The sequence below is a fragment of the Sinohyriopsis cumingii genome, chromosome 3 (assembly GCF_028554795.1).
Source record: "Sinohyriopsis cumingii isolate HCF-2022 chromosome 3, ASM2855479v2, whole genome shotgun sequence".
NCBI classification, from domain to species: domain Eukaryota; kingdom Metazoa; phylum Mollusca; class Bivalvia; order Unionida; family Unionidae; genus Sinohyriopsis; species Sinohyriopsis cumingii.
The window spans coordinates 121,778,921-121,806,026 of record NC_142963.1 but is presented as its reverse complement, the minus strand read 5'-3'; the positions used below and the strand labels follow the sequence as shown (position 1 = coordinate 121,806,026).

The 27,106-nt window shown below is 36.7% G+C and overlaps 1 protein-coding gene across 1 annotated transcript in view; it reads right to left on the bottom strand.

Moving 5' to 3' along the window:
* The window catches only part of LOC149803743 (bone morphogenetic protein 1-like), a 123,037-nt gene that overhangs the window by 63,579 nt on the left and 32,352 nt on the right, over positions 1–27,106 (bottom strand). Inside the window, exons 5-10 of the mRNA XM_089953987.1 lie at positions 22,505–22,639; positions 20,277–20,398; positions 16,500–16,602; positions 12,197–12,319; positions 11,273–11,280; positions 6,442–6,706 (exon numbers count right to left, since the gene is read on the bottom strand). Of these exons, the coding sequence (XP_089810113.1) occupies positions 6,442–6,706; positions 11,273–11,280; positions 12,197–12,319; positions 16,500–16,602; positions 20,277–20,398; positions 22,505–22,639 (756 nt within the window). The remainder of the gene's footprint in view (positions 1–6,441; positions 6,707–11,272; positions 11,281–12,196; positions 12,320–16,499; positions 16,603–20,276; positions 20,399–22,504; positions 22,640–27,106) is intronic.

The window sequence follows — 27,106 nt, the reverse complement described above, 5'->3', positions numbered from 1 at the left end:
TCATATCAAGTATTTATCGTATACGTATACGTCCTTGGTGTAAAGAGAGCGAAAGAAACAGGTTTTCAAAATTCCCATGTCGGATTTACAACAAAGATTTTATTGTCGCGTTCTTTTTCTATTTTATTGTAGTTCCATTCTAAACAACATATCGCTCTGATGAAAGTGAAGTAAACCATCAACTAACTCGGACAAGGTAAGTTTTCTTGAACTAAAGATATGACGCAGAAACCATTTTCCTTCTTTCATGAGGTTGATCTTTGAACTTTTGATCCCATATTAATACCATCGACAAAGCTGAGTCCAAGTCTGTTATGTAAAACGAAAATCACGTGTCTTCTTTCAGTCACATGATCCTTGACTTTGGCCCCAAAATCAAAAGACTTCTTCCTTACCAAATATGTGAATGCGCAACAAACTTTCGCGAATAAACATGTCGTGAACTGAATGTATATGTGCAGGAACCATTTTTCTTCTAATGAATTTTCAAAGTTCTGTAGAAGCGCAAGTTAGATTTCTATAAACTCACCAAAATTATTTATGTTTTGTGTCAGTAACATTGAAATACAATTTTCTTTATATTGTCCTGGGATCATAAAGGGATTCAAAACTTTACTGCACAAATTTAAATAAAAAGTCCGGAATCGGATAATTTGTTTTTGTAATCGCAATTAACCTTACACTATCTCAAATGATACAGATGAACATGACCACTAATCTGATTCTGTGCGTCCACACTGATGTTTCTCTTGTTTTTAATTTTACGTTCCATGGTATAACAGAAGGATTTCTACATTTATATAATTTTTAAATTCCTAGATCCAGAGAAAATTCGAAAATTAGTTTCTACTTTCCTTTCCTGAATTTAAGAGGCATGAATGATTTTATCTTAATATAACTCTTAGTTCTCTATCTGTTTTCCAGCAGGTGCATTTCTTTAATCTATTATTTTGTGTGTTTTTTGGTCTATTTGTTATCTCTGTCGGAAGCAACATGTGTCCTAACAAGAATCTAATTTCAGCAAATTTAGTAATAAAATCGAACAAAAGTACAGTTTATTATTTCCGATGAAACAAGAGGGAAACGGAAAGCTTTTCCGCCTCTTTTGCCCAGAGGATTAAAGAAGCTCTTTAGGTGAGATTATTACAATCATAGTTTATCTGTTGTTTTTACACGAATGATGTGTTATTCTCCTTTGTGTTAGTACAAGATCAAGATATGTGACATTATCGACAATATTGACGTAATTGACTTGTTTTTGCTTTTTGCGCGAAAGTATACCTTTAATAGGTAGGTTACAGTCAATTATCTGGGTGTATTATAATCAATAATAGTGTTATTGCTATATTTATTTTTCAGATACCGTTCTGCTGTTTGCATATTTAAATGGATGAAAATAGGTAGTAATGCAAATCGCGATCCTTTTTTAATCCAAATCATAGTCACATGATTTCCATATCACAACACTTTTTCCTATATGGCATTAAATATTTTAATGTCGTCGTTCTGATTTGATGACTTCCCCAATCTGATTAGTGCAAATTAAAACCTCTTTAGGTTTTGTCTTTCTTATTTTAATGTAAATGAAATATTTCTTTTTCTTTTAAAACAAACAATTCAGGATGCGTTATGATGACAAGTGTTTCAATATGGCCAACATATTGGATATCAGATTCGCACAAGATTCATTCAGGACCAAGTAGACACCATTGCACTTTTGGTGAAAACCCTATGCCAATTTGACATTCCAATTGATCTCAATAAACGAATTTGTAGATGGTTGGAGGACAGAGTGAGCAGTTTCGATTCAGGTACACTAAGATATTATAATAAGTCTTCTATTACAGTGTTGATATGACTTTCCTCTCAGGAAATGCAATAATAATAAATGCTTAATATGGCTTCCGTGGGAATCATAACGGCACCATTTTCGTGTGGACCAACTTGACAACAAAATAAGTCTTTCAGTGAAAATCGCATGCTTAAATAACAATCCATTCAGGAGAGGTTTTGACAATAAGGTTTTCAAGTTTCAAGATGGAAACCGTCGTGGACATAATGAATGTCCGAAATTGCATTAGTTTAGTTCATGGCAAACTGTACCTCCAGATGAATGTGTTTGTAAAGTTTACTGGCAATCCTTCTTACAGTATTTTAGAAGAATTATCGATAATAAACCTGTGGTAATGGCCGGTTGATAACGGTAAAGAAGCTATTTAATAAATACATCTGGCCTATGACCAGTAGATCTAAGAGAGAGAGACTAATTTTTTATTTTGTTTTAAAAGAGTATTGTTCTTCCAGACGTTGTTGTCATTCTTCATCACTGAAAGCCAAAATGTACTGAGTGAAAGTCAAACACTTCCAGAAACCTCGTAGTTACATCAGTATTAGAAGATTAATTCATGCATCAATGATTACATCGATTATCCTAATACCTAAGGTTTACATGAATAGCTTGTATCCGACGAAGTGGAATTCTTTTACTCATTCGCACGCAAAATACACAATTAATCTGTTAGGGTAATCAATCACAATATACAGTGTTTAGTCATCTTAACATGGAAGTACCCCATTGAATAAAGATGATTATTTCTACATCCAGTTTCACCGGTCCAAAAGGGCCTTTTGTATAGGTCAAGATGTAGATAGCATGGACATATTGTGTTGTAAGCAAATAATTAAACTATGTTAGCAAAGCATATAATGCTGTTTTATGCGGGGATGGAGCCGTCCGGGGAGACGAACTAATTTAATGATGTATTTACTTACGTGTCTCTGTTGCGCAACCTATCTTAATCTGGGACGAAATTACCATCATCCATATTATAAAATGTATTATTTCATAGATTAACCATTCCGTAATGTTCTAGAAGGTCTCAGACTATGGTAACACATACCCAGTCTGCTTTCCCATGTCACTAACCATCTATATGTGATGGACTATGGCTCTGGTGCGCCGAAGAACGAAGGTTGAAGGATGAGATGGTAGTATGTGGCCATCAACTTGATGCCTTTATAACATCCTTCAATGACGAATGAGTTAGACAGGCAACGAGATACATGTGCTATAATCTTCACAAACCAAAAGTCCATCTCTCTGAGGAACTGATAAGTTCTTTTGATCATTAGTACAATTAACTAGAAACAGTAATAGCTGCCATATCAGTTGTGTCCTTTAAATAAAGCAAAAGGCGTTCCCTACCTTTCGACTCCTTTTAGAAGCGGTCGAATAAAAACATAAAGCCCTTAACTAGGCACACGAGTCAATCTTAATCATCCACAGCACAAACAAGACTGAAAGTGGGGATCTCTCTAGGGGCTGGAGCTACCGACGGAAGCTCTATTTTCCTAACCTGGTTGAACCAAAGACCAATTTTATAGACAAGCCATGAAACTCGCTCCATCGTCTCGCAGACATTAAGCAGAGCAAGAAAACAATCTTGATGACAAGGTTCTCGTAAGAAGCTTCACCAAACAGTTCATGAGGGGTTTTGTTAAAGACCACAAGACTCACTAGAGATTCCACCTCGGCATTAGAGTCAGAGACAACGGTCTCATCGGTTTAGCATACTGGATAAGGACCGCAATACGAGAATGGTCAAATCTTTTAAAAAATCAAGTGTGTTGTATAGATCCTAGTAGTAGAAATTCAGCATCGACTTTCTTGGAAAAGGAAGAGTGATATATCAACCACTGTCATAACAGGGACAGGCAAGGATGAACGTGTTTCATATTGTCCTAATCGCTAAACGTTTCATGGCCTGAACGATGCACTTTGCTGAAAACCTTGTCCTGGCGGATATATCGTTTGGGATGAACTATGCATGAAAGTGCAGCATCTCTAGGTTGTTGTGTATGAGAAAGCCACTGTGATGAGACAGGACGTCCCTCCTATGTCATAAACTCGTCTAACAGCAGGTCGAGAAGATAGTTGAAGCTCGATCGTTGGGGCCACATAGGGGTTACCAAACTGAACTGAGCAGTGGATATCCAGACTTTGTAGATCACTCGCTGAACCATTCTGCATGGCGGGTAGGCGTAACAAGAAAGACTATTTCACTGCTGGCCGAAACTTCCACTGCCCAGGATCTCATATCTGACACTAGCGAAGTGTAAAAGGTGAGCTTGTTGTTCAGTCTTGTTGCAAACAAGTCCACCAAAGGTCCCCCAACAGTCTGAACAGGGAGTCTGTGGCAGATTTGATTATGCATAGATCATTCCGTGAAGATTATCCTGCCCCTCATTAACAGACTGTCAGTAAAAATAGTATTCTTCTTGCCAGAGATGTGACGAACTCGTATTGTGATATCTTCCAAGTCGACTCCAGAATTCCTCCCACAGAGAAGGGTAATGTGTGCCTCCTTGTCGCCCGAGGTAACACTGACGTGTTGTTGGAGTCCGTCACGCTGAAACTGATTTTGCTGATGATGCATCCCTGTAGGGCTAGAATTCTAAAAACCGCCCTCATTTCAATTTGTTCATCTGAAGGATCGTTTCTTCCCGGGACCAAAAACCAGCTCACTTTGTCAGGGTATCCCCATTCAACTTCCAGTGAACCAGATGGAAAACATGAGGGGGGTCTTCCAATCGGATCAGGTTCGTTCCGAAATTCAATTCTCCAGAAGACATAAATTTAGGCGATCCGACATCAGCGATTTTGATATCATCGCCTCAGTCAGGGCTGGGATACGAACTAATCCCCTGATCACAAGGAACGTCACATCTACGACAAGGAAAATCATGAGATGAAACAAGCTATCCAGGTTGGGTAAAATGGCCCAGCATGGGTACTTATGGACCATTAGCTACAGAGTCTGAGAGACTCCAAATGACTATTGGGGATCAAACGTTCTTCGAAATATGTGATTCCCCAGTAACTATAGGTGTGCTTCGACTATTCCTATTATTCTGGGTGGTCCAAACGACAGAGCGAGAATTGTACAACCTTCCAGTCCAAATTGTTACGAGTCTATGCTCTTAAAATAAGTAACAGAAAATAGTAAAAAACAACAAGCTCTGTAAAATAGAACAAATAGTTTATTTCCCTAGAATACAAAGTGAAAATGAAAAAAGAATAGCACTTATGGTATTGCTAATTAAATCCCCATAACATAAACATATAATTACATACACAATCCTACTAATTTAAAGTTCTGATCAACCTTTAGTAGAATTACAAATTCGGTCCAATGCTGAAGTGTTGATGTGTCTGTGATGGCTTCTAAACTTTTGATATGCCAATAGTCTTTTGTTGAATCCCAATAATATAATTTCAGGTTTCAATTCACAATCCCAGTGAATCTCTCTGTCCAAGAAATCTATTTGTATGAGCACTCTGTAAATTTGAGAGTAAATTCACTTGAATTGAACCATTTGAAGAAATAAATTCCAGTCCAAATGAATACTGAACACAACAAAAATGCAAATTGATTCTGTAAGATCTTAAACACTAATGAATATTTTATAGCAACACGATTTTATCGTCTTCTATTTTACCTCTGGTTACAATTAACATTTTCTAAATAAAAAGACATTGCCTAATGAAAAATAACCTTCAAGAAAGTTCTTAATGCTTACAATTTTTTTAAAGCTATGATTAGCAGTCTGTCACTAAAATTATAATATGTAATTTGGCCAATGTCAGGTACACCAGGTATATTGTAGGGGAATGCCAATAACGGTGACCGAGACCCAAATAAACATATTTACTTTTATTAATAATGATAATGATAATAAAACCGATACGCATGGAGAATACTTAGCTATGTATGAGTTGTTTATACACTAAAATAAAAAATAATCAGTCAAGTCAGAGAGAAAATAAACTTGATTTTGGACAAGGTTAAGTCCCACATACAATGTTACATTACAATAGCATATAATGAAATAAAAACATTTTTATAAAACCTAACCAACAAATAATGCAAATTAAATATACATAACAAAGTAAAACCGTTACATATTGTGAGGACAGATACGTATGTGAAGGAATGCATCCTAGTGGTCTATGGAGACTAGACAGTTGCAGTGCCTTATGGCATTCCTGACTCAGGCTGTGGTTTCCATCTTCAATGGTTCCTTCTGCTGCAACTCGTTTAAGGTGGAAAGGTTGACAATTAGCCAAAACTTTCCAACTTTTTAATTTTTGGTTAGAGGAAAATGTTGTTTTCTCTTTCCCAATGAGCTCACATCTTCCTTTAGCCAAACTAAATTTGAATTGAAGTTCCACGTGGTGGTCCTTGCGAGAGATGAATGCTCCTAAAAACGAAGAAGTCTATAAAAGATGACTCACACATCGTCTGTCATGCTCAACCAAACTTCTGAAAAGAGGGTTAATCGAGCATCTACGGAATTAATGGAAGAGGGATGCATCGCAGGATAGGGAGCGAGTCTCTGTCGCTCCCAACAACCAGGCTTTAGAAAGGGAGAACTTCCCACATTCTTCATCCAAGGGCATTGCATTGCTCAATGTCCTTTGGGCAATCAGGATGACCAAGATTCTTGGCTGTTTTCGATGGTCCACGAACGGATGCCAGGGACCAGTATTGTGGTCCTTCAGGTTCTGGGAAGTTATGTTGGGACTGGGTCTTCTGGTGAGGGTCTCTTCCTCCGTGGGAGCTATCCAAAGAGGGTTCTTACTGTGCTCCAATAAGACCTTCAAAAGGTCCAAAAGCAACATTCCTGCAAAGCAGGAGCAGCTCCCCTGAAAGAGCCATAGACAGGGATGAAGCATGCCTAGGTGTTTTGGTACCGTCCCGCAACAAGCAATGTTACGTGGTAGGAGACTGGAATTCCATCTTTTGCAGGCTGACTTAGTTTGCTCTGAAAGGTATGCATGCACAGCTATGTTGACCAGCAACAAAATCCTAAGTTTTAAGGCTTTCATTGTCCTAACCAATAAGCGGACCCCCTTCCCCGTAGAAATGTACACTTGTAACAGCCCAGCGTCTAAGATGGGAGACTTAAGAAGCCAGACAGTAATGTGTACCCTGTAGCTATCTGCCAAGATCAAAGGTCTCAATATTTAGTGATGCTGATCATCCCTTACACTGTCGAGAAATTCTTGACCTTTACTAAACCTTTCAGAAAGCTCCCTGATAATGGCCAAGTGGTCGAGCAGAAAGAGACCTGGCCGACAGGTAATCCGGGCGAGTATCTACAAGCTGTAGATAATTTCTTTCGGTAGAGCTCATTTATCACCTTATCAAATGACATGATCTCCCAAGCAGACAAATCAGACTCTGGTGAACGATATGGTACTTGGTATTTCATCGAGGTCATTCTTTCATCGACTGAGTGTCTTGAATAGACCTTCAAAGTCACAGACGCCTGAAAAGCAAGAGAAAACGTGTATTTTTCTCTGATTTTATGCATCTTGATGAGCAGTGGTATCCAAATGGCTTGCGGGTGCATGGATGAGATTTGTAAATAGGCACACGCAAGGCATCACTTTTACCAGCAAAACAGAAACAATGTGCTGCATATAGTTCGCTAGTAGAACTACAAAGAACACGAACGGCATCTTTTTTGATGGTAGTAGAGAAGCGGCAAGTTCGTCCTGCATCATTGATGTCGCAGGGTATGATATTACTCTGGATGCAAAGCACATCATCTAACTCGAGCTCATTTTTAGAGCGTGTCAACAGTGGGAACCTCACTGTTTCTGTGTCGACTTATCATCTTTCCCGGTTGACGTCTGTATTCGTATTAATGAAGTATTTACTTTGGAACCGTCCCCTTTTTATACTGGAGCTCAGCTTGTCCATGTCTTATGATAAAACGTTTACTTGGAGGTAAACAATTCAACGTAAATCAAACTGGAAATATTGTTTTGCTGTATTTTCTGGTATATGCCAAGGTATATCAGACTAGAGATATGGAATATAACGCTATGGTATATTTATGGATTTTAATTCGGGTAACAATTGTTAAAAATGTTACTGGACTCGTGTTTTGCTGTTTTCTTCCTTACATTGACTCCTTTTGTCATTTCCTAGGTCGATATTTTCTTTCATTGTTCATTTACAACACAGCACAATAAATACAATTAATCAGTTTTCAAAGTACTTTATTTTAATCTCTGCATCGATTTAGAAATTCTATTTGTATCATGATGCTTCCGGGTTAGGACTGGATTTTGCGAAGACACTAAAAGCAATTTCGTGGATGAGATTTTTATTTATAAAGAAGTTGAATAATGAATGTATATGACAGCAAATTCGTGCTCATAAATTGTAAGAATGGATTTAACAGAATGCTGCAGTTCTTGTTGTTTTGTGGGTTTAACGGCATTTGTCAGCGCGTGCTAGGCTTATACGTGGCGCTAGTATATCTGGTGGAGGAAGAACTCGGGAAAACCCTTTGAAGAATGACTGACCGACCAACGGGAAGCTACTGACAAGATATCTCACATATATGAACAATATGTGATATTATCACCAAGAGTATTAAAGCTTTATACAGTTTGTTTTATAATATTGATAGGATACTTAAACACACACTCATATAATCACACTATCGAATTATGGTAAAGGGATTTAAGTTTAACTTTTTTTAGCAGTCACTGAGTAGTTTATGTTTAATAACAGAGATACGTGGCCCTGAAACAGAACTGTTGGGTTTTTTCGGGGGTGGGTGGAGTGGGTGGGGTGGGGTGGGTGGGGTTTTTTGTTTTAAAACTTATGAACCTGACATCTACAGCTTTAACTGTCTCAATCCTTTTCCACGTCACGTCCTACCCCACCCACCTGTAGCTGCTTTGGTATTGTTAGTAGTATCTGCCGCTACCGCTGGCATCTTAATAGAATTTCGGTCCTTTATGACAGTCAGCACGGATATAGTGATGGAAGGTTTAGGGATCTTGGCAAGTAAAGGTCTCCTCCGCTTTAATTCTGCCAAAATGTCTAATAGTACACACATCATTTTGTTTTCATCCCCTTTCTTCTGACCAAGTCAGCATGTATACCATGTGCGTGTACCGCTGTCGAATCTTTTACGCTTGTTTCAAACATGTTGTTTAACTACCTAGTCTATGTTAAGGTAGGCCTATATAGGCCATCACTAAGATTACGGACACTTCTATCTGGAAGTGAGGCGTGTAGGTGGAAAATCAGTGGTGCCTGAAGAAAGTATTGGTGTATAGATCGGCAGTGCGAAATTTTTGAGGAGAATAATAGTGAAGCCGTGTGGTATGTGCCATCTAACTTTGGTTAACAGCTCCAACGGGGCTTTTCATGGCCACCCAAACCTCTCCAAAAGAGAGACACTAATCTTATTGGCTAAAACAATTTTGTGTATTATATGTTTGTGTATGTATGTATGTATGTATGTATGTGTTTGTTTGTTTGTGCATGTTGTTGACAACTAAAACTTAAAACCTCCGTTTTACCATTTTTCTTATGCTACTGTGTGTTTGTATGCAAGGGTCTAATAGTGTCTATAAACACTTCCTTATTCCTCTTTGTGTGTGATACTATGTTTATGTTTGTGCAAAAGTGTGAGTGTGAGTGTCTATTTCATCCCCTTATTTTAGATCTTACCCTCCTCTTATGTGATATGTTTGTGAGTATGTGTGAAAGTGTGTATATAAACACTTCCTACCCTTTTCACTGGATGTTAAGAGAGTATATTTAGATTGGATGGGGTTGAAAAATATATGTGATGTCTTGGATTGTAGAGGTCTGTGTTTGGAATGTAGACAAACAATTTTAAGTTACATTTTTCCTTGCTCCTATAAACTGTGGACTTCTTTTACTCCCTTCACCATTTTAACATTACATTTTCTTTTATTTCTATAAACACTTTGTCCCTGTAAACACTTATGACCCTATAATACCATTCCAATGTTAACCATTGGACCCATTTAATACTGGATTTATCCTTGTTCCCCGAGAACCGCATAAGTGTAAACCTATGGTCTAATGTTATTCCTGTAAATTCACCAATACCCACACATAAGACTTATTTATTACAACACAAAATAGGCACGTATTGCACCCATTTAACGCCATTTCTTCAATTCGCTCTTCTTTATTAAAATTTTTAAACTCGAGTTTATAAATCCCGCTTGCCATTCAGATATGTAAGAGTCCAGTTTTCCTCTTGACTTTTGTGTTTAGTATGTTTTGTTTGTGGATGTGACGAAGAGATTGCTCGCTCAAAACGTTTAGAAACTTTTGTAGTTGCGCCTTTATCAATATTTGAAGAGAGAGAGACAGAAAGAGAGAGATAGAGAGAGAGAAAGAGAGAGAGAGAAAGAGAGAGAGAGAGAGAGAGAGAGAGAAAGGGAAGAAGAGAGAGAGAAACGTGACAAAACACGGTCTAGCAAGACAGATAAGATGGTCAAAAGCTTTCGAGATCTACAAATGCAAATTTTAGACTTAAACATGTCGACAGAATAACTTTTAACATGCTCCTATGACCGATGAAACCAAAATGGGTGCGTAGTAACACTGGTACACAGTGGAAACACCGAAGCGCACTTAAATGTCATCATATCTATCATATTATATCATTGCTTATGTCTAATGAATAAATTTGGATAAATTAATATTAATTATATAATAGAGTAACGTGTACATTCGTTTTAACAACCTTATTGTACATATGCATAATGGCAGATGCCCATACCACGCAAAGATGAGTCCACATATGCAGGTACGGCATTCATAGCATATGCATGTACAAAATTTTGTAGAAAGAAAATATGTTTTCTATTTGTATTACATATAACATCATATAATTGTTAATACTGATTTCTTCGTATACTGGAAATAGTTTTATGTCTTCTTTTGTAAAAAAATAATATTTGTACGTTATATGTATTTCAATTATTAATTTTTAATTGATCTTTATTACTAATTTATTTCAATTGATGTTGCCCATGTGGAATCGATTCCCAACATGAATTAACAAGCACAAACCAGAAAAGAGAGCAGAAGACTTTATGAGAAATAAATCAGACAAACATGTAGAAAGCATCGCCTATATTGTAACAAAGGAATTTTTACTGTGTACCTATTTGTAACGATGGCGATAAACCATTGAACAGCCAAAACTTCACTGTGTAACTGTACTTTGTTGGATTACCAAAAGTGTGGGGAAAAATGAAGTCTTAATACCATTTGCAAGAGATAACTCATAAACATTTAGTAATCATTTTCCTAGTATTTTATTTTTATGAAACATTTTAAATAGGTTTCATGTAAATCCACGGAAAGCCGGAAAGATGTCTGAGACATGGTGATAAGATACCAGGATAGTAGAATTAGGACTTAGCTGCAAATATAACCAGAGCATGGTATAAGTTAGCTTTTAAATACACACAAAAAGGGATATAATATTTGATGCCTAATTATATGCATTTGTATACAAGTTATGCCTTACTCGCATCACGTTACGTACAAATTAGTTTTCATTAGATAAAGGTATTTAGATCTCATTAATCTAATTTTCAGCAGGAAGGGCGCTTTTGTGAATTTGGGTGCGGTTGAAGTAATTATTGTGCTTTGCTATGAACGTCATTTTACCTGATATATATATATTATTTTAAAAATTAAACAACAGGTGACACTGACGGTTGTTGTTATGAATTGGTATAAGATTCACATGGATTCGTTGTGATTGTTAAAATCCAAGAATTTTAATATACAACGTAAAATGTATTTGCTTTAAATGTAATTTATGTCAGAAGGATATGAATAAATTTAAATACTGATGAAAATGTAAATTTGCCAATTATTAAAATTTGTGCCTCAAGAAAATAAATAAATTATTTGCAAAACTCTTTGTTACTAGAACCTACAGCTGTTTTAACACATATTTCGGTTTTACAGCGCAATTTGTGCCCAAATTTACAAACGCGAAACAGTTCTTTGCAATCGAAATAGAAGATCTAGCTTGATGATACATCAGATGTGTAAATATATAATCTTTAAAACGTATCTATTTACGTAGATAAAATCAGACTCTTCCTTCATTTTGTGTGTGTAGTTATTTATGTATCATTTTCTTTCATTGTATCTAAAGAGTGCTACACGTTTTTATTTCGTCATCCTACGTGGAAAGCAAGGGATGGTATTTAGATCCTAGGCTATCTTATTCTAATTAAATTAATCCAATTTTTGTTTCTGGAATGTACAAAAATAGAGAGGTCGTTTCAAAACATGTTAAAATATATAGCTTCGTTACTCACTAACTCCGGTGTATTCCAGTCTGAAGCCCCCGAACGTGTCATTGTCATCCGTCACGAATTCCACAGTAATGTTGTTTGTTGGGAATGACAGAGTGCCGGGGGAATTTGAACCGCAGAATGGGCCTTGAAAAAAATGAGGTGAAAACGTTTAGGTTAGAGGTTTCGGAGGAGGCATAATTGTTCATTTATGAAAGTATTTTCAATTTTGATTTTATTTTCATTCTCTGCAAGTTGAAATCACCCCGAGGGAATTGTCGTTGGTGAAGGTGGAGGTAGTGAATACATTAGTGGGAAGAAACTGATATTGAATTTTGATAAGAAAGAAATAACAACATTATTGATACGATAGAGGTAAGTTACAGGTGGTGTTCGAGCAAGAATTTAAGATGAATGAGGATGCAAAGGATGGGAAGAAGAATTTTCCCCTGTATTATTTACATAATTTACTTATGTAAGCTGTATTATATAGTTTACATTTCTGGTAATTATAACGGATAAATAATATATAGATCAAATAAGCTTCATTATAGACAAATTTTATATTTGAAGATAGACTTAAGCGCTTTAAGATATACAAGCAATGAAAACAAAACATAGATGCCAATTCTCTAGATTTACAAGTACAATATCCAAAGAGATGTCAGCCATATTACATCAAAGTTGCATAGAGGTATGCCAACATTCTCTCCACTGTGCATGTTTTAAAATGCAAACAACTTCACCTTACATACCTCACTCCCTCAACCTGAACTAATCTAAAGTACACTATCATTATCAGCTATTAAAATAAGGAAAATTAATTTTACCACACTAGACAATACAGCTTCTGAAAGTGCAATAAATGAATTACCAAATATATAAAATGTAAAAAAAAAGAGTTATCGGCTCTTTTTCACAATTTACCTCTAAAGTTCAGAAAGTGAAAATGAAGAGTGGCGCTAGCACTTGTTTGAAAGGTGCACATCTGGAGTAACGCCAAGCTGTATACTCTATAACCCATATTACACCCATCAATCATACACCAAACTAAAGGGAATTAAAGGTTCTTTGAACAATACCTAAGATACACAGGGTCTGTTTTAAATAGACAGTATAACAAGTGAGGAAACCCGGGGAAATTATTTTTCATTAAAGTTCTAACCGTTATGCAAAATACAAAACTGTAGAGCGCCACCTTAGGCATTATGTGTTTACGGACTACGAGATTTTTTGAAGATCTTGAAAACGTACAAAGCTACGCACATCAGGACCTTAATATTTGAACACGATAGTGCTCCAATGAGCACAGGCAATTTTACGTTTTGCAGAAACACATCTTTACACATTTTTACGAAGAATTTTGTTCGTTAAAATTACAAATTACAATCAAGACATTTATTAGATTGTCTTTAGCTGGTCAGGGAAAGAAATGAAGCAAAGGGGCTAAGTGTTTGAAACTGTTTTGTTATTTTTAATATACAAACGTGTCTACCAGGCTTTTCTGTAACCATAATTGTATAGAAAACTACCAGATAACAGAGGCGATTACTTAGCGGCAATGGTGTGGAGGGTATCACCGAAACAGTCATTTTGAATTTAATTTATGAGAACTAACATATTACGTGAGGGGACGATGTGAATAAATACTACATCATTGCATTAATAAAAACTTACGTGTTATTTCTTTTTTCAAAAAAATTAAAGCTACTTCAATTAATAATAATTTTCTTAGCTTGAATGTGTTTAATTAGGCTGCGTACAACTTTGTTGCGCAAGAATTCTGTGCTATTTGACTATTTTATTTTCCCTAAAAGTAGGGAAATCAATCCGCCTTATATACGAGTTTGTTTCTGACTTGACAGAAAAGACCGAGGTTGGTCCGATTATATATGTCTGTTCGAGGCTCAGTGTATTAATAGGACAATATAAGCCAAAAAGCAAATAGTAAAACCACTATTCGAAAAAGAGAAGAATAAAAAATCACCATCGCACACTCATGAGAACATATATGTTAAAAGTAGTACTGGAGCATTGGTAACGTGAGGGGCATTACCATTAGCGTTTTTTGTTTACATTGTGGGTCTCTTGGGTCATAAAAGGAAATCTTATATTAAAATCAACCATAGAATTAACATCGAGTGCAAATAGTAACATTGTTGGAGGTAGCTAACCTTAATTGAAGTTACATGGTAATAAATTTAGAGCTGACCTCAAAATAGGTGCCACTATAGGTACATACAATAAACCCTATGTTAAATTGTCCATAAGTTTACATTGAAATCCATTCCAGTATTAAATTCCCGGTATGCCCTATAACCGTTTCAGCTCTTGGGGTCTAACGGGCATCAACATAAGTGCAATTGGGGTGGGGTAACAGGAATTGAACAAACGATAAGGCAGTTTGGGGCATAAGGGAAAATGTAATTTTAATTTGTTTTATTTACAATCCAACACACACTTTACTATCCAGCACATACCTCTACAATTCAACGCCCTCTTTTGATTGAAATCCAAAATACCAGCGACTATCTAATGCAAAGGATAGAACTGATTATACACACATGCATATACTTACATACTGTCACACAAGAGGGGACTAGGATGTAAATGAAGGTGAATGAAATAGACAAAAACTCTCAAACAAGCATAATATACAAAAACAAACAGGTAGGCACAGGTAGGAGTGTTTATAACCACGTTATACTTACAACCACGCTCTACTTACAGACATACACATATGGGTCTACAAGAAACGGAGTGTTAAAATGTTTAGATTCTAAAACATACTCTACTATTCAGCACCCTCTTTCTGGTTTTAATCCAACACACACACACAACATTATTGTGAGTTAAATCCCTAATATTCCTAAATTTCTTATCACAAGTCCAAAAGTATAGAATGTTCTGAATGAATTCCAATAGTTTTGAATGTCCTGATGTACCACAATGAGGCATTCCAGAATGTCTTTGAATAAGCTCTCAGTAATTCCAAAATATGGTGTTAATCCATAGTCAGTCACCACTTAGTGATTCCAATAGATAATTGAAACAAATAATTCCTTTCAAATTATATCTGAATGCAGCTGATATTCCACAGACTGGTCTTAAAATAGGAATGAATTATTTCTTTACAAAGACCCTTTTTATACACATCAACACTAAATATATCTCATTCTAATGGAAAATTCCATGCATTTTGTTTCTAGACATTTTAAGCTCATAAACATTGCTATTTTAATGTACAATCATGGACAAAAGTTAGCTATGTTAGCATGTTATTTACAAATGAACATTATCGTAACATTTATAATCATGGAAAAAAGTTAAGCACACAATATAGATATGCATAACAAGATACAAAAATACTATCATGCAAAGGTAGGAGCATTTACACACACACACACACACACACACACACACACACACACACACACACGACTTGCATGCATCACAAACCTACTATCACACAGCAGGGAGTAAATAGGATATAAAAGAAGGGAATGAATTATATCCGCACGCAAGCAAAGGGTAATAGTGTTAATATTTAATATCACACCAAGCCAAAAGAAAGGCTAGCAGTGTTGATATACACACTAGACCCACGAACACATAAATGGGTTGCCAGCTGTGAGGAAGATGAAGGGATCTTCAAGACACAAGACTTCTGTACCTTCTAGGACTACATCAACATTTACAAATGAGACGCCAGCAGCAACAGCAGTTACCACTGCCAAGGAGGAACGTGAGTAGGACCTGGCCGTGGAAAATGATTCAAACATTTAGAGCTGACGATGTCAAACTTTATAAGCTTTAATTTACTGTTTAAAAAGAAACAAACTAAAAACCTCAAATGTCGTTTTTAGGACCATCCATATCTATTATAAAAGAGGTATTACTCAGCGAATCAAATAAACGTTAATTCCAGTTAAATCCCAGGAGTCGAAACATTATAGGACAAAACAGGATATTTCAATCTAAACCGATGGACAATTTTAAAGTAGGATTTGTCGCACGCACCTATAGCATATTGAGGTAAACTCTAATAACGTTACCATGTAACTCCAAATGATGTTAGCCACTTTTAACAATTTTACCATTTACAGTCAATGTTAAACCTATGAACACAGTTAATACTGGATTTCCCGTTACGCCCATAAGAGACCCATCATATAAACCCACCGGCTAATGTTAATGCCCCTTATATCCCGCTACTATATATATATATATATATATATATATATATATATATATATATATATATATATATATATATATATATATATATCGTGATCCACGTTTGCGCACATGAGGACTTTAATCTTACCTTTGTGTAGGGTACGGTCAGGACTAAAGATATTAATTTTATCATAGGTACAACTGGAATCTCCCTCTAGCTCGAATGTGTCCACAAAATGTAGCTGTATAACCTAATAATAAAAAGTAACAGTCAAACTATGTTTCAAATCATATTCTGAGTTTTTAAAAAACTTAAACAAAGTTGAACATTTAATAATTGTTTTAAAAAGAGAATGAAAATTCAATACCAATACTGGCGAAACATTGAAATTTGTCATTTTCTTCATTTAGTCAATGTACATGACTGAATCTTTACCTCAAACGTATAGGTTGCATAATTGTTAGTCTCGGGTTATTTGTAATCTAAATAAACCTTGGGGCTACAGTTGAAAGATTGCTTACCTAGCATCAGTTCCTTTCCATGATTTATGCCAAAAACAGATATATCAGATGTTTTTCGCATAATTCCTATTTGTTTCTCTAAGTATCATCGATTTGGGGAAGTTTAGCGAAATAAGTCTGACGACGATACATGTTTACACATCGGTTTTAGTTCACCTTACCAGTTTTCATTTACACCTTTGAAAATTCTATAAAATGGATAGAAAATAAAAACAAAAAGTTGACGGTGGTAAATGACTCATATTTTGGATGAAATTTTGCTCTAAGATCTCACTCGTGCCCAATTTCAGAGAACTCGTTTGGTTCCGAGCATTATGTGCCGACATTGGCGTTCCTGTGCCAGGAGATAAAACCTTGGCCCAATTCAAATCTTTGACTCTGCCTAGATCTTAATTATTTCGGTGCGAATGGTGGTCCGCATTCAACCGGATAAATTGCAAAAGTGTAACAAATCGATGAAGTGCTTAGTTTCATCGGTAAATCTTTGTTCCATCATAGCACTAGGTGCTTCTGCCTCATTAAACACAGTCTGGTTCGTCTGCATACAGTGCACTCCTTGGCACAACCTATTATATTCATTTTGGTTTTGGGGACCAAGGCTGGGGAAATTGTAATTTTTACCTTATTTTTATTTTAAAAAATCCTTCAGCCACTGACAAAAGTAGTCGGCCAATTAAGGTTTCAGTGACCGCGATATAAGTGAATTAGGTCGCTGAAAATCAGATATATTTCAAACATGCATCAGTTTAAACAATAGGGTCTCCGTATTGGAAGAATTTCGTTTTATTTCACGAGGATTGTTTTCTCTTTTTTTAGGTCTGGTGAGTTTCTACAGATCTGATGCTTTTATTTGACAGCCAGACCGTTCAACTTAAACATCGCTGAGCCTACCAGCCGTATAGACGGCTATGAGTTTATGAGGGTTCTCTACCGACTTCTTATGAACAGCAATAGAAATAGGATGTTTTCTTTTAAGTTTCGTCGCTGTCCTACAGAAATCGGCTTCATCTGGACCCTTGTGCTGGAAGTTCAATGTTTATAAACCGTGACACATTTACGTCTACCCGCCAAGACGCAACTGCTGTGGCCGTACGAGGGTAATCCTTGTTCACAGCAACAGAGACAGAATCTATGGCTATAACGGCACCAATTGCACGAGCCTGGGGAGAGGTGTGCTAACTGTGTACGTAACATTTTTTTCAGAAATAAACAAGATGTGATTATTTCATTATGTAAGAGTTGTCGTTTTTCAGGCTTAAAAGTAAATCGAGTTTCTTGGCAACGTGTGAGATTATGGTAATTTATATCTAGATCATATTATATATTTTTATGATTTTTTAAAAATGTGATGCACATCATTGAAAATGCCTCCATTGTGACTGGATAACGTTTACCCATGTCTAGTTCCAATAGAGTTATCTCTCTTGAAAGCAATGGTGTACCTAGTTCTGTCCTTGCCAAACTAAAATTCTAACTTTGCTCTCTATGACAGCGTGTGACTCGCGTGCTGAAGTAGGATATAAAATATGTTTATTTCATTAAAAGTTAGCACAGAGGTCTATTATTAAACAAATGGTAATGTGGCTACATTCGGAGCGTCTCTACAAAGCGTTATCGCTGAGCTGTGGAAACCAACTTTCAATAACACAGGAGATTCGAACTCTTAAGATACGTGCTCCCTGCTCATTGACGTGTGAAGATTTCTTGTTTCATGGGCCCATTTACCCTTCATAGTATTCTTGGATGTTTATTCATGCGACCACTGTCCTTTGCGCATTGTTTTGTAAATATTCTGATGACTTGGCATGGACGGACGTTTTACTTATCATAAGTTTCCTTTCCATAACATAATGCATGTTTACTGTTTTCCACCTTGATCATTGATGACATTTGTTTACATCTGTTTTGTTTGTTAGATGAAGTCCAGTTTCCAATTGTTATTGATTCTGAGCTCACGGAAATATTGCATATACCAGGATGCCGTATATCTTTGTTGTATTTGTTATACTCACATAGATTTGACGTTATGTATCTGCCATAAATGATCTGGCTTGCGAAAATTCTATCTTCGCTCTATCTCCATTCCTTCAACTGTTGATGTTGTTGTTGTTGTTGGTGGTGGTGGTGGTGGTGGTGTGTGTGTGTGTGTGTGTGTGTGTGTGTGCGGACGCGTGAATGTGCTTACCTCCCTTTCAAATACTTACCACCTACACTTTCTTACCTTTGCCTGTGCTCATAACAACATATCACATAATCTATTTACTCTCGTTAAGGAAATTATGGGAGGTGTGAGTGTGTACCGCGTTTCCGGCCAGCTTTGGTGCGTAGCCGGCTTTCAAGAGTCAATTTGTTCAAGATTTTTTTCTCATTTGATCTATCAAATCAATTTGTATTTATCGCGGTTTCATCGCACGGGCGGATTTTTCCTGAAAGAAGCCATTAGCATCAATTAGTTCGAGTACTGATGCGTTCTCACTCTGGAAGGATATTTCTCACCACCGCCTCATCATACTTTCGTATATTATATACCAGCAATATTACAGCTGAATATGACTACATATATTATACATCTGAGATGACTACGTATATCGTACAGCTGAGATGACTCTTGTGAACTTTGTTTCACCTGTGCGGCAAAGATAGTGGTTATCTTAAAAGCATATACGACGGAACAACAACGGAACGATATTACATGATTGTGTCAAAAAGTCTTAAAGCTTAGAAGAGACGTTTAAGTTCGAATTATCTTAAAGTACGAAGGCTTCCTACTTGTAACGTAGGTCCATTGAAGTAGGCAGAGCACTGATAAACTCTGAAAGGCTCAAACTCAAACATGGTATGTCTTTAACGTATCAACCATTAGGCTTCGGTAATCTATGCATTCACAAATTTAAACATTGTCATCAGTCCCTGTAAACAAGGACGTCATTAAGGGGGGGGGGGGGGGCGGGTCCTGAATTTGCATGTGCTGTAAAATTGCTGTAGCCTATATACGAAAATTAACAATCCCGTCACGTTTTGCCCCCCCCCCCCAAAAAAAAATTGAAATGACGTTCCTGCTATTACTATCTGTCTAATCTGTTATTCAGCCTGAGCCAGCGCGTTGATATTTGCATGAATGAAGTGTCCCCCCCAATCAAGTTTTGCCCCCCCCCCAATCAAGTTTTGCCTCCCCCCCCCAATGATATCCCTGCCTGTAAAACCCACATTGTCATTGACCTGTCTTAATCATGGTGTGAGAATTCGTTTCGGTCCTATTTAAAATGCTTCTGCCACTGCTGCTGATAATGAAGATGACGACTATCTTGACGACGATGGTCACATTGGTGATGATGATGATGATGATCACCATCACACGCATTATCATTATCAGTAGTAGTAGCAGTAGTAGTAGTAGTCTTACCAGATCGCCTGGTACCACGATCACCCATCTGCAGTGTTCGTTGTTTCCATAGTGCTGTGGATAATTTGGACTGGTAATGAATCCATGCTCTCCTGTATAAACCGTCTGGCCACAATTGTCAGCTGCAGCACAAAGAACAGGCCGTTAATCTTTATTATGATTGTAGACATCAATCCGTTCAAGATATTGGAAGCATATTCCAACTCTTTTACTTCGTTTATCAGGACAAATAAGATCTCGCTTGTACAAAATAAACGCGTCCAATATGCTATAAACACTCTGTGTGTGTGTGTGTGTGTGTGTGTGTGTGTGTGTGTGCTGGAGGGCCATCCAGCTTAGTTTGGCAAACAAGTTCAATATGGCAACTCCGTTCTTTTCCCCAAGTGATTAATTAATCTTTGAACAAGTTCAATATGGCAACTCCGTTCTTTTCCCCAAGTGATTAATTAATCTTTGGACCCTTCACGTGGTAAATATATTTACCGTATGTTCAAAACAGATCTGTCCACATTGAAAAGTAAAAATGTAAAATGAGCACATTAATTAATCTTTGGACCCTTCACATGGTATATACATTTACCGTATGTTCAAAACAGATTTGACTATCTTGAAAAGTAAAAATGTAAAATGAGCGCGCGCGTGTGTGTATGTATGTGTGCATATTGAAGCCGTCTAAAAAAAATTGCCTTCTATAAGTGTGACATATGATTCGTGTGAATGTTGTGCGAAATGGGTTGAATGTTGTAGTTTTTGGTGTATTTGTCTATTCATCGCTGTACCAGTACAACGTATCATCACCTTATCTATTCATCACTGTACCACTAGAAAGTATCATCGTGTCTTTTCATCACTGTACTACTAGAACGTATCATCTTATCTATTCGTCACTGTACCAGTAGAACGTATCATCTTGACTTTTCATTTCTATACAACTAAAATGTATCATCTTGTCTATTCATATATCTACCAATGGAACGTATCATCGCGTCTATTCATCACTGTACCACTAGAACGTATCATCATCTTGTCATGTTAATATTACAATAGATCAATGATATATGGTGTTTACATTTTTATAATATCGTCTATGCCGGGCTTATTCTGTGATGGCGTTTTCCGTACATCCTTCCGTCCGTCCTCTAACAATGTAGCAGTTGGAAAGATTTACATGAAACATGGACAGGAGAACTGAAGTTTACATCTGCATGGGGATTCTACAACTTTAGTTAGTCTTTTTCCGGTTTCTAATTCAGATCGATAAGAGGGGCCATCCCATGCAGATTTTAACTTCCGTTCTATTTTCCCTTTCTTTTCTATGGCGAGTCACCGCTTTATTTCACGCTGGAATTTTGTTACATGCAAGGCACGAGCTATTAAAGTGGAGTAACCCAGAAAAATGTTGTAGCAACGTTCTGTAAAAGAAAATTATCCGCTGGTATGACTCAACTGTTTGGAAGCAAAGATGACTGTTCTCCTTTCTTGTCGATGTTATATAAAGGTTACGATTCAGATAAGAAAATGTAAACACCATTGTTATGTGTTTTTACTAGGAGTTGTGTCTGTAATTCTTGGTATATTTGGGGATTTAATTCGCAATACCGTAAGTTCTTTTTCCTCCTTTTCACTTTGTATTCTAAGGAAATAAATTATTTGTTAAATTTTACAAAGCTTGTTGTCTTTTCGCTCCTTTCTGTTCCTTAATTTAAGAGCATGGACTCGTAACACTACTAACCTTCAAGTTACTATGGTTAATATTTCACCAAATGGCCCAGAAGTCATATTTACCGATCTTGCCAAGAATCCAATCTGGCATCACTAATGAACATGCAGTGGTGATCTTATATTTGAAATATATATATTAATCCTAAAACCTAATAATTATATTGCTTTATGTGTTTCCATATTTAAAATCTATGGACTTCCTAAAAACAAATCACACCAAAATCCCTTCTCGAAGACAAAGACTGTAGAGGTGTTTAAAATTCGACTGTCTTCATATCTCATTTTAATTTCACACATTTGCTGTTTTAATTACAAACATTTCCATTCAGCGACATGGTGAACACTGTCGTCGACATCGCTGTAAATACAGAGTTTCAGTTCTCCATCGCACGTGTTTTTAACGGCGATCGTTCTTGCAAAAACGATTAGATCAACATTAACAATGTTAAAAATGTAAATTTTGTTTTCAAGATTTAAAAATTAAATTTGTATAAACGATTGCTTACATTGAGTGACGACACAGTTAATTTCGTCCGTGTCATCACCGCAGTCCGAGTCCCCATCACAAAGCCACTGCTTAGGAATACACGAGTGGTCAGTCGGGCACGTGAACTCTGTAGCTTGGCAGCCACCTTTCCCACCTAGGAATATATGTATCGAGAGTGAAATTGTTTATTATTTCTCTGTACATCAATAGTACAAAATGTGAAAGAGCTAGACCAATCATGCTTTCTTCCTTTTTTTTGTATGGCCTTTTTAAATCCAATACGGGAATAAATAGATGAACAAAAATCCCAATTAACCGTCACTAGGCCTGTACCACTGGAGGTGTTTTGAAATTTATGAAAACTGAATAGGCCATCCGTATTTTTGTGTATCATCATTATACAATTTTTTTAAGATTATTGAACCAATCGTACTTTGAAGACAATTAGCAAACGGTACGGCCTGCACAAGGTGCAAACCTAACTTCGATTGTTAGACGCCATAAATAAAGCTACAAAGTTACATTGTATTCAGTTCAAGAGATAAGTGATATAAAAATAATATGTTTAGCACGAAAATTCGAATCTCGGTATCAAGAAGTTTTGTGCATTTGTTTGCATGTTTGGACATCATTAAAATGTTGTCAAAACAACTATTTGTTGCCAATTAATCTAACAGAGAACACACGTTTAGAACTTCAAACAACATATATTGCACTGTTTTAGAAACATGCTTGATTTAAGTAAAACATTTACTGAAGCATCGCGTTAAGCAGTAAATGAACATGTTTATTTAGGTAAGAGACGATTTACTGAAGATAGCATCAAAATAAGTAGTCAATGAACATTTTCATGTGCGTAAAAGCCATTTTGGCCAACGCTGTGAAGTAATCAACATATAAAACTAGCAATAGTGTAAACGTATTTGTTTGTTGTTTGCTTGGTTTTGTTGTTAACCTAACTAAATAAGTCATAACTTATAATGAGCAGTTTATAAACTTTGTCAATAAATGATCTTTCAAGTACTCCCATGACTTTATCCAAGGATTATTCAGGTGGACGAAAGTCACGAACAGGTTTGGATTTATGTTTCTTGAATTTTCTGGAGCTGACGAGCTGCAATCACCATGCATGTAGTCCTTTATCTTTTCCTACAGCCACACTGTCTCTCATGTATGTGTTCTTGGTCAATGTGCAGCCGAGTACACAGAGTACCTGAAGGATGCCAAGGCAAGTTAGTTCAACATTCTGCACTTTTCATAGCGTTCCTCGCTGATATCATGCCCGTTGCTTCTCCTGATTTGGTCAGTGAGATGCCAGTGCTTCAAGTGCGGGTGCATTCAATAATCTTCTTGCAGTTTAGCAGGTGGAAAACAATGATGAGGATCAGTCGGTCAGGTTAAGCGCATTTCCTCAGTAGGAGGATTTTGTTATTGTTGCATTACCAAAACCATTTTCGGCAATGATGCCTGGCCATATCTTGTGATCTGTGCCACTGGAGTCACCAAGGATGAAAAGTATGTATGCCTTCATTAATTCTGCGATAAGGGATTCCAGGTCTTCTATAGCATTTGATTTTGGCGTCATCTGATGTTTTTGGTCTCATCTGGGTTGGTCATGGTTGGTGTATAGACGTTGATGTAGTTGCATGTCTTCTTCCAGGCAGTGGAAATTATGTCTTCTTCCAGGCAGTGGAAATTACAGTTGTATTAGTCTGTCATGATTCGTGGGTTTGCTTACTATTTATTATTTGCTGACTAGTTATGCTTTGATGGAAAACCCAACATCATCTTCTTGACGCTTTTCTTACTTCTTATGTGAAGCCGACTCTTACTTCAATGAGTTGTCCTACCTTAGCCAGGCACGTTATACTCAGATCTATGATTCAGATGTTGAATCTGGCCATTTCTCTGCCAGCTTTAGCTGATCTTCTCTCTTGTCTATCTGCTGATGTACTGTTCATTTGTGGGCGCACATTCAGGCACCGATGGTGAGTTGCGTCGCCTTTGTCCTCGTCATAGAGTTTCGACCGCTAAGGTGGGATCCGCGTCAGCCGCAGTATGCTGACCAGGATTAAGGCAAAATAGACCTTTTATAGCCCCTTCTAGACGCTATTGATGTGAGCAGTATGATCCTAAATAGTGCTGCTCAGTCAGCCAGTGCTGCTTTGGTCCAGTGAAAAGCTACCATACGCACTGGACCGCCTGTACGGCACTGGCCGTCTGTATGCAGGTCTACAGCTACAGCTCCCACTGTATCCACGTCTACTACTTTGCCACACGCCCATCTCCACAGGACTTGAACATATCTGGCGTGGAAATGGGAATAATGTCATGACCTGTACGTGAGTTGGAATTAAGAGAGGGAAAGCTGCGCAGATTCACCCTCAGGCCTGTTTGAATCTAGTGGCACGACGATGTCGACACGTCTCAAGACGAGCAGTTCCTTCATTCAATACAGAATTGTACACGGAAATGAGTATACAAAATTGTGCAATTTATGCTAAAATGGGTGAACTAAATAATTTACCAGCTGATAACATAAATATGTCTGAAGAGACAAGAAAGCTCATTCAGGACTCTCTCCATCTGACATTACATGTTTTCAATTCTGAATTAAAGCATATATATTAGCTGATACTTTAGCTATGCTACGTCATGTTTGGCTAACAATAAGGTGCACAAATCTGCATATCAGTATGTCATACACTTCAGAATCGTAGACAGATAATGCGTTAAGTATTGGTATTGTACCTAAACAGTACATGCATACACACGATGTCAGATTTAACATACCACTTGCAAAAGAATCGGAAGTCATTGACTGTGGGAACCAAGGTTAGAAGCTGGAAAAATTTGTTTGCAGTACGATATGTTTAATTTGGAATAAAGTGCGTAATCGCTGAATGATAAATAAGAACATGGATTAGTTATTATAGTTACCCATAGATATATATATCAAAGAACCAATACTATTATGACTATTTATGACCGTGGAAATCATGGCAATGGAGAAACAAATTCTCATCTGGTGCACATTTTGAAATATCAGGATTGATGATCATACAAATAAACAACTCTATAATCAAATATTTCAGAGAACATAGGCGTGTTTTATTCATGTTTTACGGCCGGTCAAGAAAGCAAATGAAACTGTATTTAAAGTGAACTGTTTGATATTCCAGACCAAATAAAAGTAGAAATTATTAATACTTTGAAAATGAACAAAAGAAAGGAATTTTTCATGAGACTTGAATACCTTCTCAATGATAAAGTGACAATGGTTCAGTGCCACTTTAAATATTGTATTACCTAACTTTTTAAACAATTCTTTCATATACTGCCCCATGCATCCAATGATATTCTCAAATCTGATTGTTCTTTTAACAGTTAATTGTTCTGATTTTAGAAACCAATAAACTTCGAAATCTTTGCTAAACGTATTGCATATTTTCCTGTTCCGTACGAGCTTTGGCTTTTACTTTGAATATTTATAATTCAAATTGCATTCGTTATTTCCTGCATATCTGGACGTTTCTGTTAAATAGTCATGGTTACTAAGCTACCGACACTGCGTTTCGCAATTTCTTACTTTGTATTCATTTTTTGTCTCTTACAAATGTAACATACATTTTGTTGAGTTCAAAGTCATTCATCATTCTCTGTGAACACATAGGTTTTGCGTATTTCGTTGTTAAATAGGTTTCCACGTTTGCTCAGCGCATCGTAAAATACATATATACAACGTGTTCCCCTGTAAACTACTGAGTTACATTTCTAGTGGCTTGACTTGAGTTACATGTAAAATCTGGAGCGTAATATATATCGGTCTGTTAACTGTAGACCTTTATATCTACCTTCAGTGTTTTATTCCCGGATAGACCGCAAACACTTGTGCTCTTTATATATATATATATGTGTGTGTGTGTGTGTGTGTGTGTGCGTGCGTGCGAGTGGAGTTACCTACATTGTGACATATCTTTCTGTGTTCTGACATTTAACATGGAGTATTTAAATATATTTATATATTTCTGTCCGTGATATCTTTTTTGCTTCTGTTCTTAACCAATGAAATTTCGCTGACTGTGATGACCAAATGTGGTATATAAATTGTCAAATAAGCGCTTAGTGACATTATCAATTTCAGCATATTTTGAAACCCTGTCTAGAAGGGAAAGGTTTAGATACTCTGCTTGTTTGAAGTCCTCGGTGCGTCCTTTCCAAGATATGACTGTTAAATATTTCTGTACATTTACGGAACCTACCAAGGGAAATTTTATACTTATCATCTTCTTCAGACATGGTCCAATCTCATTGAGAATTTTTTTTTAAAATGTATCATATATAAAATCTATAGTCGTTCACAATTTGCTTAAATGAATCCCTACATATTTTCTATTTCTGTCTCATATTATGCTTCTTCTTTCGTCCCCATTCATATGTAGTTGGCAGATGAATTAAAAGGTGTTGACTTATTTTGACATTGGTTCACCGAGTAAAGATTTATTCCTGGAGTTTGGGTGAAACTCCAAGAGACATGATTCACCACTGTTTGATATCACTCTCCCTCGGCTCATGCCAAGCATCACAGTCCACTATAATAATTGAATGAATGTGTAAATTA